General features: G+C 37.4%; 1 protein-coding gene across 1 annotated transcript; it reads left to right on the plus strand.

The window, feature by feature from the left end:
- The first annotated feature begins 5,496 nt into the window (after window positions 1–5,496).
- On the plus strand, window positions 5,497–11,470 carry LOC127527688 (olfactory receptor 1468-like). The gene is made up of 2 exons (XM_051927267.1): window positions 5,497–5,642; window positions 10,349–11,470. Exon 2 carries the CDS (start codon window positions 10,363–10,365, stop codon window positions 11,314–11,316), a length of 954 nt encoding a protein of 317 aa, XP_051783227.1. The 5' UTR covers window positions 5,497–5,642; window positions 10,349–10,362; the 3' UTR covers window positions 11,317–11,470.
- Window positions 11,471–16,049: the final 4,579 nt, after the last annotated feature.

Raw genomic sequence — 16,049 nt, forward strand, 5'->3', positions numbered from 1 at the left:
AATATAAGAACTGGTTTAGGAAAAATACTGAGATGGTCAACTAAATAAAAAATATACCAGAAAAGGTTGATGTGCTATACAAAATGTACTAAAGGATGACTATGAGATGACTAAGAAATTAGCAGATGTCCTATAAACTAGAAAGGACAGTTGTTATATGCACAGGGTGGTGGCTCATCTTAAAAAGTATAAGAAGAACCAGAATATAATATAACAGACTTTTATTTTATATAAATCATTTGAGTGTAAACCAATGAACCAACTAGAGTAAAATGTATGGATCGATTGACACTGTATGTAAATTCAACAGTTTATAAAATGATCCTCTATTTTTGAATTAATAGACTGCCTTTGATGAACGCTCCCTCCAAGGCATTTTGCTGAGGAGTAATTAAAAGAACAGCTTTTCTCCTGCCTGATTACTGAATTGTCCTGTTAGAGGATGTTTCTTTCTTTAATAGGATATTAAATTTCAACCACACTACACCCTTTGAAGCCTTCAAAGAAATAAATTAGAAAACGCAAGGGAACGTTGCCTTTAAATATTACTCACCTTAGATGTTACTTCAGTTCAGAGTGTTGTCATAATTTATGGCAAATTCAGATGAAGCTCTCTCGACCCTGTTTGTTAAGAACAAATCTGCATGATGTGATCCATGCTAGAACCACCCATAATGCAGGGAACTTATAAATAACTAAAGATACTTTGAAAGTGCTGCTTTTAAAATGTTGTATTATTTAAGTCAGTTCACCTCCTTGGAGGATCTCTCTTGAAACAGCACTGGGATATTTGATGCTTTCAGGCTTTACCTCCGAGATGTTTTGTGACACCAGGTAACTTTTTGAACTTAACAGAACACGCTTAATTAGAAAAGCAGGTGAACACACAAAGGGGCAGAAAAAAAGTCATTAGAATGTAAAACATTAACACCCCCTGAAGAATTCTAGAAGAAGTACATCAAAACAAAAGAAATGCACAGAGTTAATATGTTAAATGCATTTTCTTTTTTTTATGAAAAGGGGAATGGAAACAAAGAAACATCTTCAAATATATTACAGATACATTTTTAGAGAGAGAATCAGATTGGGCACATGTCAAAACCCTTTAAAGCAAAAAAGAAAGTTGCATAATTAAACCAGAAAAATATAGAAGGAAACCAAATCATTAGCATTCATATTTCAAAATTCTGATTACACCTGCCTGTTTAAATAATACATTTGCACCAGAACAACTACCAAAGAAATGATGAGATAATAACAAATGAATACCCTCCATCCATCCATTATCCAACCCGCTATATCCTAACTACAGGGTCACGGGGGTCAGCTGGAGCCAATCCCAGCCAACACAGAGCGCAAGGCAGGAAACACACCCCGGGCAGGGCGCCAGTACACCACAGACAAATGAATGCTTTTTTTGTTATTGTTGTTCTTTATAACAATTTACATATAAGAAGCATTTCAATGAAGCAGCTTAAATGCTTAACTTTTTCAGGATGTCCTTTATAGCAACGGCAATACGTCAGCATAAGGCCTCGGTGTGACAGTGACATGCAATTTTATTTCTTTTTAATTTTCTTCCTTTTTAGTCATTCTGGTGTGTGTTCAGACCGAAGTATGCGTGTGTGTGTGAGTGTGTATAGTTATTTATTTATTTACAGAACTTAAGGAGTTTAATTATCTCAGTATTTCAACAAGTGGATCAAAGCAACATTGGCAGTGATTTGGGTGTTGTACTGGTCAATGGTGGTAAAGAGAGGCTATCAAATTACTTGCAAATCTATATACCTACCCTCACCTATGGTCACGAGCTGTGGGTATTGACTGATAGACCTAGATCATGGATACAAGAGGCAGAACATAGTTCCCTTTGCCTAATGTCTGGGCTCAGCCTTAGAGATGAAGCCCAGACATTTGGGAGAAGCTCAAAGTAGAGCCACTGCTTCTCAACACGAAAAGGAGGGAGTTGAAGTGGTTCAGGCGTATGATTAGGCTGCCTCCTGGGTGCCTGCCTGGGGAGGAGTTTTGGGCATGTCCAACCTGGAGGAAACCATGGGGCAGACCCGGGATACATTTGAAAGATTATACCTCTTGCCTGGTCTTGGAACACTTCCGTATCTTCTCAGTGGAGTTGGGGAAAGTGGCTGGGAAAAGGGATGTCTAGACATCATTGCTTAACACTAGAATCCCTGAAGCCCATGAAAAAAGTTGTAATCCTGGGCCACCTTAAATTCCCTTGCACCTCCTCATCAGCGTCTTTGTTTTGCAAATGTGTCAATCAGCACAGGCAGCAAGCAGCCTGCTATCCCATCCCCCCCACTGACACAGCTGAAGTTCTTCCAGCTAAAGTCTGTTTATATGGGTGTGAGGTGCCTGGAATTGTATAGGGTAAATAATATATTGTTATTTGGAACACATTCATTTCATGTGTGTTCCATGTCTACAACGGACAGGAAATATGAGGCAAGAAATGTTGAACACATAACTAAAACAGAAACTTTTTGCCTTTTGAACACATCTTTACTCAAGAAACTATTTATCTGTTTTCCTGCTGAATCAGGAGAAGAGGTGCCCCTTCAGTCATAGATTTTAAATCAAGTTGAAGAGTCACAACTTTAGTGTGGCATACCCTGACTAGAGCTGCTGATTATCTGTGCACTCTGCACTTCTGTTTGTTAGTCATTTATACAGAAATATAAGTAATAACATTTTTAGAAACCATTAACTTACCATCTTCTATTCTGTTTTTCTTCTCAGAGTCTGGATGTGGCACTTTGTGCCACTGCTCTACTGCCAAGGTACTCTCCTGTATATGGAAATGTAAATAGACTGGAGCAGCTCCATCCTGCTCTGAAGCTGGTGCAAGAATGAATGCTAAATACCAGCAGAATGATGGTGTAAATACTGTGATGACTGGAAGGAACTGTGCTCGAAGTGACATGTTGGAAATTACATCACATTTCTTCCGGAAAAAAATGGATCACATGTTACGATCATGTCACAGTATTATTCTTCCCCATGATTTCCTTTAATTTAAAGCCTGTAAAATGCTCCCCATGCTCACTTAAGCATAACCTCCTTTGACTTGTACTTCACACTGTGATGTACAACCTAACATCCAATTGGCCTTTCTGATTGCTTCTGTAAACTGTCTGGATGTACATAGTGATGGCACTACTATTACTTTTAGGGCCTTTTTATAAGGTGTACTTTGAAGTGTACTTTGAAGCTTCTGAAATCCAATTTTTGTATTCAAATCTAATGTGTCTATTTCCTACAAGTAATACTTTACATTTACTTACATTAAATTTCATCATCCACAGATCTACCCAAGTCTGTATGCTCTCCAAGTCCCTCTGTACCAATATAGCTAACTCTAGATCATCTGCTCTTCCACCTAGTTTGGTATCATCTGCACACTTAACCAGTTTATTGATCATGTCCAGATAGTTTATGTATATTAAAAAGCTGCATCCTTAGCACTGACCCCTGAGGGAAATAATTTTCAACATCACCTAATTCTCACCATTACCTTTTGCTTTCTGTTTATGAGCAAATGTTTTACCCACCTATGCAATATGCCCTGAATTCCCACTTCATTTAGTTTGATCATTAATCCTATTGTTGTACCTTTTCAAAGGCCTTCTGAAAATCAAGATAATTAATATCACATTCACCTCTCTTATCATATTCTTTTTTTATTTCCTATTAGAGCTCCAGGGTGTTAGTGAAAAATGACCTTCCCTATCTTAACCCATGAAGAGTATTTGCTAACACTGCTGTTCCAGTGGTTAGCCAGTACGCATCCCTGACATAAAATTGTCTTTGTTATCTCTCTGCATCTTCTGACCTCCTATCATTACAACTAACTACCAACCACAAAACCTTTGATGCAAGAAATCAACATTATACACTGGGGCTGTCCCAGTCACTACCTAATCTGCACTACATAGCAAGGATCATAACATGCTTAATCCAGCAGTGAAAACACAATGTAAATTATATCTATTTAGAACAAGTAAATATTTTCATAATATTCTCATTATGGTCAGCTAATGTAGACCAAATGAAAATACTGCAGGCTTATTTATTTTTTTAAACATATGCAGGTTGCAAATCTATCTGGTTTACCAATCGGATAATAACATTACACATGGGAGTATAAGTTATAGACTTTTCATGTATGCGCAAACTAGATCAGGCAGCACGATGAAGTGTGAGGTGTTCTGCATATGAGAGATAGATAGTTAGATAGATACTTTATTAATCCCCAGGGGAAATTCACATGAATTTGTGAATGAGTGGCAGTGGGTAGTGGCATGACCATCCAACATTGACCGCTAAAGCTCTGTGATGTCACACTGCCCTTGCAAAGCATCATGGGTTGCTAGGAAAAAAATTAGCCTGAGCCAGCGGAAAAATTCAGCATACAGAAAAATGCTCTGGTAAGTTTTGTTGATCAACATTTGTTTTATGTTTACTGCACAGCACTTGAGTCTGTGCAGAGGAGAGCAACCAAGTACATCCCAGGATGTAAGGACATTAGAAAACTAATCCTGTTTAGTCTTGAGCAGAGAAGACTGTATGGGGACCTAATCCAGGTATTTAAAATCCTCAAAGGCATTGATGAAGTAGATCCAGCAACATTCTTTCAGCTTATGGGTGAATCACATAATCAAGGACATCAGTGGAAATTAATGAGAAGGACATTTTAGACTGAAACCAGGAGGCACTTCTTTATGCAAAGAGTTGTGGGTCTCTGAACAAATTAACAAAACCCTTATTTGAATCAGAAACCTTGAAAACCTTTAAGAAGAATGTTTTTATGTTCTTATTTACATACAGATTCTTCATTAACAACCAGTTTCAAATATGTTTCAGCACTGTCAGAAGTCAGTCTAACAAAATATGCAGATAGTTTTGACAACAAAGTGAGAATAACAAAAACACCAGTTTACAACGTCCACCCCAAGCACTGTATTCAAAAGTAAACCGAAGTCACAGAGTGCCTCTCCCAACAGCACAAGTGACAACCACTTTAAACAGATTCCAGTCAAGGCCAGGGTCTCAAACAGATCTCTCTCACTGATGCATGGTGGGACACCCTCACTAAGAAGTAAACCTACCCGATGAAGTGCTGGTGATGTATTGATGTATTGTATCTTTATGGGATATCGTTAAAGACAGACGTTTCAAAATTGAATTGTTATGATGTTCAGACAAGAGAAGTCAGGTGCAGCACCGTGCGGAGCCTCCCTCAAGTATGGATCCCAAGGTGATCACTCCAGTTTTCCTACCCCAAAGGTCAGGACTGGTTGAGAGATTAATTAACATTATTCTTTTATTGAACGCCTCAGGGAAAAGGATGTTTAAAAAGGGCATCATCCCAACAGAAGCTCAGTATCACAGTTTTTGCCAGATGGACCAGTCACACTAGGATCAATCGTTTTTCTTCAAATTTAGAATACTTCAGCCATAGCTTATGGTAAGAGGAAAAGACATGACTTTTTATTCATCTGAACTGTGGAAGCAATACCAAAAATAAAATAATTGATGTCCATGAAAGAACAAAAGAACAGAACTCCTTCTAAAAATGAATAGTGTGTGAAGTGCAATGTAAGACATGTACAAGATACCTCAAGGTAAGTGCCTTTTAATTATTGTCAAAATATTGGAGTAAAAGAATCTCAGCAACATTACTTATATATCTGACCTGATTGAAGAATACTGGAAACACTTCATCTAAACAGTAACTTATTTTGTAAGTTAATTGCTAGTTTATGGTTATAATTGAATGATCACACATTTGTCATTTTATTTTTTCCTTATAGAAGATACAAAAGCAGGAAAATATGTGAAGAAAGCTTCACATTTTCATCTTTATTAATGAATACCTGTATGTAACAGGTATTCATTAATACCTTTGACCATGTGAAAGAAAAATGTCTACAGGGTCTTAAAGGGAATGTAAATAAATAAAGGGCAAATTGGCCTTGTGGTTAAGGCTTTGGGCTTCAAACCCTGATGTTGCACATTTATATCCCACTATTGATACTAGGTGACCATGAGCAAGTCACTTCAGCTGCCTCTGCTCCAACTGGAAAAGCAAACAAAATGTAACTAATTGTATCTCAAACATTGTAAAACATCTCCAATTAAAAATAATATTTTTATGTGTTACTTACTCCATGTGGTTAGCATTGATGGATGAGAAAAATGTTTAATCGCATGTTTCCATGGAAAATGAAGATAACCACATTTCTGATAGAAGGGGAGCCTATAGTGATCAACGACAGCAGCAAAAGATAACAAAAATGTCCATGAAAAAATCTCTTGCTGCTTTTGTCACATAATTCACATGACAAGTCATCCAGCTGTATGCTCATGACATGCAAAACACCTGCATTTTTTGCTAAAATGTTGGAAAATTAATGTAATGCACAAACAGGAAGACCCTTTTTTTTGAATTGAAGATCCACCTCTCCAACTCATCCATTGGTCAATAGTTCTGTCTTTAATTCATGTTTGGCTGGAGTATTCCTGTAACTGAATGCAAAAATAATAGTAAATATGTTTAGACTCAAGCCACTGTAGGTAATCTAATTATTATTTGTACTTGAAACAGACCAATTTTAACCATGATTACACAAAATTACACCTTTTTTTAATAACACTGCACATAAAAGAAGGATGACACAAATTTAAAGCAATCCATGTTAAATTTTGTTACTCACTCTTCATAGTTCATCTGCTTCTTTAGCATTCTAATTGGGATTCCCTAAATGTCTCACAATTTGACTCCTTCTTCTTATCTTTGTTGTCTTTTGTTTCCAAGGACTCAGTCTTCATTGCTAGCTACCAAATGTTCAATTTTGTTCCACATAATGAAGACTGACTTTATCTCTAATAGGGCAAACAAAGGATTGTGACAGGAAAGAGCAAAGAACTCAGATTTACGTAAAGTTGCCTACAAAGGCAGTCTTCACACTCCACTGTCCCAAGATGGATGGCACAGGAATTGGACTCATTAGCTGTCTAAGGATACAAATAGCCTTGACAGGTGCCATTGTCATTTTGAGTGACTGCCTGTACTGAAGGTCTGTAATGTACAGAGATCATAAGAAATTTGACAAACAAGAGAAGAACATTCAGACCATCAAGCCCATTTGTTTAGCTAATAGCTAAGCTGTCCCAATATCTCATTAAGATTCTTCTTAATAGCTCCCAGAGCTCCCGGACTGATTCAAGGTCTAAACCTATGTGAACAACTTAGCCTGGCTGTGCTTGTGTTGTACTATTAAAGAATCACTGATTAAACTAACATTTTAAAATTTGTTATGTAAAAAAATGAAGCAAAATAAATAGAAAATATACAATTTTATTCCTATTATTTTCAAATATATAGAAGGTCAATTTAATATATTTCTTCTAATATATTTCTTGTCAGTAATACTGAACTGTTAACTAGTTTTATTCTTCAATATCCTTAAGTACAATGGATATCCTTTTTTAGAAACCACATTTTATGAAGAAATTAAGCACGTACCGATTTAAAACGTGATAAATCCTTATGCTAATTAACTTTGCAACTTTTCAGTGCTAGTCACTGGGGACTAAATAGTTTATGATGAATTACTAATATAAGAATATGATATAATAAAAGATGTTAAAGGAATATTCTACCCAAAAATGATATTTATTTTATTTATATATATATATATATATATATATATATATATAATATATATATATTTTACTTACTCCATGTGGTTTGAAGTGATAGCAGAAAAAAAAATCTGCTATTTTCTTGGAGAATGAAAATAACAAGCTTTCTTATAAAATGAGCATCTACAGAAACCAATCCTGGACAACAGCAAACAATATAAAAACATCCGTGAAAAAATCAAATTAGTGCTCAGTAGGTCCTTGAGCAAAGCCCTTAAAATGAAAATTGCTCTGGGGTGCCAAACAATGGCTCACCCTGTGCTCTAACCTCCCAAAGGTCATGTGAAAAGATAATGGTACCCATCATGGCTTAACAAAGTATATGAAATCAAAATCAAATCAAAATAATCCTCATGTCAAGTCATCCAGTTGTATGCTCATAACAGGGAAAACACATGTATTTCTGCTAACATATTTTTAAATAAATACTTCCAGAAAATCAGAACAGAACACACAGAGGAAATACATTCACACCCAAATGACCTTGTGAATTGAAGACTCACATCTCCCCCTCATTCATTGGACAAGAGCCCTGTCTTCAATTTAAAGAAGAAAAGGCAAGACGTTTTTTAAAGCAAATATATTGTGTTCGCCGGTGACCTGGTTTGATGCATATTTCTCTAAAAATTCACTGTGTGACTAGCTTTTTTACCCAGCACCCAATGATGCTTTGCAAAGCCAGCGTGACATCACAGAGTTGTAGCAGCTATGCGCAGAACTTTCACACATGCATACTGCACGATCTCTGATTGTTGTGCTTTGTGCGTGCATGGTGTCACGACCCAATATAGCTGATTTTTGTACAATGCATGCATATTTTCACTTGTTGTGAACATCAACTAACCAAAATGAGAATATTATGAGTATTGCCACCAGATATTGTATATAACATTGATGTGTGTTCACTCAGTCTCTCGAACTGCATTCATAATTAGCCATGTGCAGCTTCAAGTCAAAGCAAGACTTAAAGGAGCCCTCCCCCTCTCTTTCCTTGAGTCAGAATGAGACCCTGTTAAATAATAATAATGACATAAATAGATTTACTACTATTTACAAGGTGTGTCTATCTTCTTGATAGAAGAAAATAGTGTAAAGTATCTGCACAGACAGAGTGGAAACAAAAACAACATCTTCAAAAACTTCAGCAAATGAAAATAGGCTATCCTACACTGCAGTTTTGTGATTTGAGCCCAAAACTCTATGAGTGCACTGATACACACACACTTACATAATATGTATACTGAGCACAATATTTATAAGCGCAATATATATAAGTATACAATATATATATTGTCATGCATGTACGTCTGGGTACCATCTTGCTGGCTCAAATGAGCTAAGGGATGCCATCCTGGGATGAGAGGGGATGGTTACACTAACAACTTCTCCTTCCTCCTCTACAGCCAAGAAAAAAAAGATCAAAAGTGACAACTGGTCCCACCGCAATGCCTAAGAAAAACTCCATCCCTTCTGATCTTCACCATATAAAGCCAGCCTGTTCCTGGAAGGTGGTATCAGATGATGTGTTTTTGGCTGTGTTTTGTGTTCACATTAAACGGGGTTAACAGGGCTGTACGCCAACCTTCATTCTTTCTTGTCTACCTGTCGAGTCATCTCTTACTATACATATATATATATATATATATATATATATATATATATATATATATATATATATGAGGGTTTATACAGTCCACAAAATGTAATTTTTGGCTCCAACTGGTTCACTCTCTTTTAATATGTCCCTAAAATAAACAAGAGCTTGATGGCATGATAAGGCTCAAGAAACTAAAGAGATATATAAGTATAAGTACAGTGCTCAGTATAGTATCCAAGATTACGAATCAAAACCTTCAAAAGTTCATTTTTGTGCTTGTAATGTTTCAAGGTTTCAGGGTAACTACTTATGGCATTCTATTTCCTGGCTTGGTTTACAGATTTTGCATCTTGGTTCTGGTCACAGCTCATCCTTTAGTTTTAACAATTTTTATTTAGATATTGTTGAAGGTTTTGTTTCTCTGGTTTTAAAATGCCATTTCAGAGTTTGGGATCTTGGCTCTCATTACAGTTTCTGAAATGCACACATCACCAGGTCTGCTTAACACCATCCTCGCTGCTGCAAATAATTCCATTGCCAGCCATTAATTCTGAGAGGTCAGCTGGAACAAAAAAAAAAAACTTGGTGGATCAGGCCCATTATGTGGTCTAGCCAAGCTACTTTAGATACATGTGACTGACAAATCAACCACAAGTTGCGTTCTCAAGAAAAATAAAAATCTAAAACAGCATGTCCAAATAAAAGCAATATAGGAAGCCCTAGTAGATATGATGCAGACTAAGGATGAATAACCTGAGTAAGTTTAACATTAAATAGCACCAGAATAATCTATAATAATGAAACAGTAAAATTTATCAAGATGGGCACACAACAAACATGACAAAAGAAAAACTGGTTTTAGGCAGAACTTTCATGATACTCCAAGTTACGTATGGTAAGTGAAAATGTTGATACCGGTCTTGGTAATTATTTGTAACTAATGTGTTAATTTGCTGTTTTCTATCATTAATTCTTACACAGCGATTCCACTTCATGTTTTGCTCTCGTCCTTATATTTTTAAACAGGTTTGTGATCCAGAATGAATGGCAACTCTACCATACACGTGTCTGATTTTCTCTTGCATTGTGTAATCAACACTCAAGGGCGGAGTGCCACTATTTGCATCCTCACTGCAATCTACATGCTTTCCATCTCTGGAAACCTCCTGGTGATTTTGGTCATAACAGTGGACCGCCAGCTTCATACTCCAATGTATATCTACATTGGCACTTTAGCCGTGATAGACTTGGCCAACAGCACCATCATTATTCCAAAGATGATTTCGGTCCTGCTATTTGACTTCTCAGTGATACCTTATGGAGCTTGTGTTCTACAGATGTTTATTATTTATCATGTGGAGGAGATGGAATCTCTTCTTTTGACACTTATGGCAGTAGACCGCTATGTCGCCATTGTGTATCCACTGAGATACCCTTCTCTCGTTACAAATAAAACTGTCTGGTTTCTGCTCTTCCTGTTTAACTTTTTTGCACTGCTCATGAACTCACCAAGTGCTCTTTTTGCTAACGAGCTCTCTTTCTGTCACAGCAATGTACTTCCTAATTGTTTCTGTGATTTTTCCACTATGGTTCACGTTTCATGTACAGAAGACCCAAAGCACTTGCAGGTTTTATCTGCTGTAGTTGTTACTAACGGGGTGTTACCTTTGGGGCTGATTCTCTTTTCTTATATGCGGATTGTCATAGCAGCAGTGAAAATCTCTTCTGTTGCTGGTAAGAGGAAAATTTTCAGCACATGTTTTACTCACCTCCTAGTAGTTGGACTGTTTTACATTCCTCTCTCACTATCTTACATATTACCAGGGATGGGATTACCGCTATCATTGGAAGCATATCATACAATGGTCATGCTGGGTAATGTAATCCCACCCATGCTGAATCCATTTATTTACAGTTTTCGGAGCAATGAGATAAAACTAAGCATCCATAAATTTCTATCAGGAAAGAAAACAACAACTTTATTAACAAATTAGCTGATTTCCCTGTCATTGCCCACATATTATTTCTGTAAATTTAAAATGGGAGAATTGTATTGTGCTTAGGTGTGATCGTCGATGCCAAAGCTTTATGACATTTTCACTTAGCTGGTGGGTTATAGATGCCTGAATTGTGAGCAGAGTAAAGCTTCAGATACAGTAAGAGCGATAAACTGCACAGTGTAGGTTGTGATGGCTGCGGAATGGTGAGAGATTATGCTAGAACCACAAATCACAATAAATGATTCTGGATGCATTATGGCCTTATGGAATTTTTAGTTAACACATAATAATCTTTTACAATCTATTACAAGTATACAAATATATGAAGCTATAACACAATGAATTATTAAACATAAGGAAAAACATTGAATATAACTTAAAGCTTAAGCCTCATCTTAGTGAACCCACAAATATAATTTTTCAAGGTTAAAATGAGGTAAATGAGTAACAAACACCTCTCCAGAAAGCGAAGATAAATTGACGGGAAAGCCCATACACCCCTCCAATTAAGCGGTAGTAAGATCAATAGGAAAATCTGCTCTTAATGAAGCAGTGTTCAGAATAATAGGAGATTCGACAAGTGTCAGAAATGACTGGTGGCTTTAGTTGACTGGAAGAGGTGATAAAGTTCTGCATTTTAAGAGTTAGAAGACGTGATGTATTAGATGAGGTGACTGTAATTAGAAAAATATATAAAAGCAGATGCAGTTTTGAATTGTTTCATTGTTCACTCCATGGTCTGAGGCATTTGTGCATACCTCTGTCCAAATAAAGAATTGTTCTGCATTCTCATCTGTACTCCATAACTGCCTTTTTTGAAGAGAAAGCTTTTCCACAACAGCCTTGCCTGGGGTGGTTCAGGGCCATGATAAAAAACGAGAGAAATATTTACGTAAAGAAAAAGGATAATGGGAAAGAAGTGAAATTGGTTAGTTCAGTTGCTTGGAAGACAAGTGTGTTAACCACCACACCACCATCACAACCTGCCCACCACTCTTTATCTGTTGGTAGCATGTAATATGTCATGACAATTGTTATGAACCTGAGCCACCCCAAGAGAGTATCAGTATGCCATAGAGCCTATATCCTAAGTTAGACTATCCCTTAATCACCTTCCAATTTACATGAATGAATGTACAGTAGTTTTTGGGTGAGGCCACAACATGCATACTGTACATACAGTATATGCCGCGAAGATTCTCAGGAACTTAGCCAGAATGACCATCAGGCTCTTGGTCACTTCTCTTCACCATGGCCCTTCTCCCATTATTGCTCTGGTTGGCCAAATGCCAACTCTAGGAATAGTTGTGGTTATTCCAGACTTCTTCCATTTAAGAATTATGGAGACCACTGTGCATTTGGGACCCTACAATGCTACAGGAATTTTTATTGCCTTCCCCAGACCTGTGTCTCAACACAATCCTGTCTCTAAGCTTTGTAGACAATCCCTTCAACCCTGTGGCTTTGGTTTTTGCTGTGATACACATTGTCAGCTGTGGGACCTTATATAGACAGGAGGCTGCCATTCCTCATCACGTCCACTCAATTGAAATGACCACAGATGGACTCCAAATAAGGTGTAGAAACATCTCAATGATAGTCAATACAATGGGATACACCTGAGACAAATGTCTTTATAAAGGGTCTGAAAACACTTGTGTCAATGCGATATTTCTAAAATTCTGTTTTTCCTTTGTCATTCTGGGGCACTGAGTGTTGCTTGATGGGGGAAAAAATAAACTTATACAATTATAGTACAAGGCTGCAATATAGCAAAATGTTAAAACGTGAAGGGGTCTGAATACTTTCTGAATGCAATGTTGGTTAATAATAATAATAATAATAATAATAATAATACATTTTATTTATAAGGGTAAATCATTTGTAACATCCTTGGGCCAGACCTGAGAGGGACATGTTCATTAGGTGTCCAAGGACTGTCAGTTGGGACAGGGCTACCAGGAAGAAACTGACCATGAATCTAGGTCCTGTGAGCATGGAATGTGGAGGGACTGCTAAAATCTAAAGACTGGGTGTTTGGCCAGCAGCGGTCTTCGGGTTTGAACCTGATCTTAAGTAGTCTGACAAATCCGGTGGAAAATATGGAGTCAGGTGGAGCTGGCAACCTGCACATGCAGACACAAGGATAAACCAACCAGGATCACATGGAGCTGCAAAAGAAACCAACAGTCCTTCTGAGGGCCAGCTACTGTACTATCAGTTTTATGCAGGTCTAAGTCTTCTGTCTCCCACAGCCCTGGGTCTTTAAAATATTAATTCCAGAAGCTTGGATTACCTTCCTGTTAAATGTTATGATCATACCAAATACTTATACTGTATCTCTGCTAATTAGAATGTTTAAAGAAAATTTAGGGTTTTTTCTCCAGTTTAACTGGAGTTTTTAAAATTTTTTCTGACCTCCCCGCCATCTGACGTCATCATCGGACTCATCTTAAGAAACTTAGGATGTGATATATTGCATAAGGACTCTTCCTATCTACTAATTATTTAACTATTCTTATGTAAACCTGTTCTGATTTATTTTTGTTTTTATTCATTGTTATTCTTGACTAATTTATTATTTTTCTTTTTTTGTACCTTTTACTTTGAACATCCTGTAAAGCCACAGCCTGCGTATGTAAATGTGCTATAGAAGTAAATGTTGTTGTTACAGAAATCTGAAGTTATTAAAAACTTTATAGTTTACTTTTTATATTTTAGATTCATAGTTCATCTCATCTTAATGTTCTTTATGCTATTACAAGACTATGTACATATTAGGGGGTTCCCCCCTGCTCACTTCGTGTCTCCGCCACTCGAGTTGTGAAGAGGGGGCCTGAACGCATCTCAGGGAGACGTGGTCGCTCATCCTAAAGCCCCTCTTAAACAGTGAAACAAATACAGCTGCTGGCTTACTGCTGTTGCTGTGCTGCGTGATCTGCATCTTGTGTGGTACTTTGAATATTTAAAAGCCTGTACAGCAACTGTCCTACTGCTTGTGTTTTATTTCCGGCCCCGGGCGTGGTTAAATCTCTTGGCACAAAGTCTTGTCTCACGGGACGTGAGTTCTTGATATTTTTTAGTTTATAATTTAAAAACGGAATAAGAATCTGAAAATCTAACATCATCACATTAAAGTTTGATAAATTCTGAAAAGAATGATATCAAACATACAGTACATACAGTATGTAGGTTTTAAAATAAGCCCGATTTAAAGTGTGACAAAAAATGTGAGATTAAAAACGTCACCATTGCACTTTTAGGCTTAGGACTTTATAATAATAATAATAATAATAATAATTAATTTTCTTTATAAGGCACTTTACATTAGTTGTAAATCTCAAAGTGTTACATAAAAATATTTAACAAAGACAAAACAAGATAAAAAAAGAGATAAAACAACAATGAATATTGGCATTCTTGTTAATAGGCTTTCCTAAATAAAAAAGTTTTTAGCTGTTTTTTAAAACATCCCACAGTCTGCTGTGTTCTCAGGCTCTCTGGTAGGGCATTCCAGAGCTGTGGAGCAGCGAGGGCAAAGGCTCGGCTATCCATTGTACGAAGTTTGGTCACAGGGGGGCGAAGGCGATAGGTATTTGCAAGACAAAGGTTTCTTGTAGTGGATTGTAATATAAGAAGTTCCTAATATATTGTGGAGCATTTCCATGAATACACTGATGAGTGAGCAAACAGAGTTTGTATTCAATACGGAGGTGGATAGGGAGCCAATAAAGTGACCGAAGGATTGGTGAGATATGTTCATATTTCCGTACCCTCATTATGATCCTTGCCACACTATTTTGGATTTGTTGGAGCTTTTGGGGGCTCTTGCTGAGGATCCCGATGAGGAGTGCATTACAATAGTCCAACCTGGAGGAGACAAAGGCATGAACCAGCTTTTCAGCATCACAAAGGGAGAGGCAAGGGTGGAGTTTGGCTGTGTTTCGGAGATGAAAGAATGCAATTTTTCAGAGGTGATGAACATGTGTATCAAATGACAGATGTTGTCTAATTTGACACCCAAATTTGTAACAATGGGGGAGAGGGTTATAGTATGACCAGAAAAGGATATACAATTTACAGAGGAATGAAGTTGATGGCGGGTACCAATTAAAAGAGCTTCAGTTTTGGTTCTGTTCAGTTTAAGGAAGTTCTTGGACATTCAGGCGTCAATCTCATCCAAGCAGGAGGAAAGAGTTGATGGAGTTGTAAGAGGAATCAAATCCAGTCTCACATAGAGCTGCGTATCATTGGCATCGCAATGGAATGAAACTCCATGCCTGTCGATGATGTGACCCAGGGGTAGCATATAGATGTTTAAAAGGGTCCGACCAAGGACTGAACCTTGTGGGACCCCACAGGTGACAGTGTGGGTACGAGATTTAGCATCCCCCAGGGCCACATACTCAGCCCTATCTGTGAGATAGGACTCGAACCACTCCAGAGCAGTGCCAGAAAGTCCAATTATATGGTGGAGACGATGGAGAAGAATATTATGGACTACTGTATCAAATGCAGCTGTGAGATCCAGGAGGATAAGGAGTGATGGAGAGCCCTTGGTCAGCAGCCATCAGGAGGTCATTGGTGACTCTGACCAGGGCTGTCTCTGTACTGTGAGAAGATCGGAAACCAGATTGAAATTTTTCAAACAGATTGAATTTTTTCAGATGATCCTGAAGCTGGACCAAAACAACCTTTTCCAAAACCTTAGGCAAAAATGGAAGGTT

The sequence above is a fragment of the Erpetoichthys calabaricus genome, chromosome 4 (assembly GCF_900747795.2).
Source record: "Erpetoichthys calabaricus chromosome 4, fErpCal1.3, whole genome shotgun sequence".
Classification (NCBI taxonomy): Eukaryota; Metazoa; Chordata; class Cladistia; order Polypteriformes; family Polypteridae; genus Erpetoichthys; species Erpetoichthys calabaricus.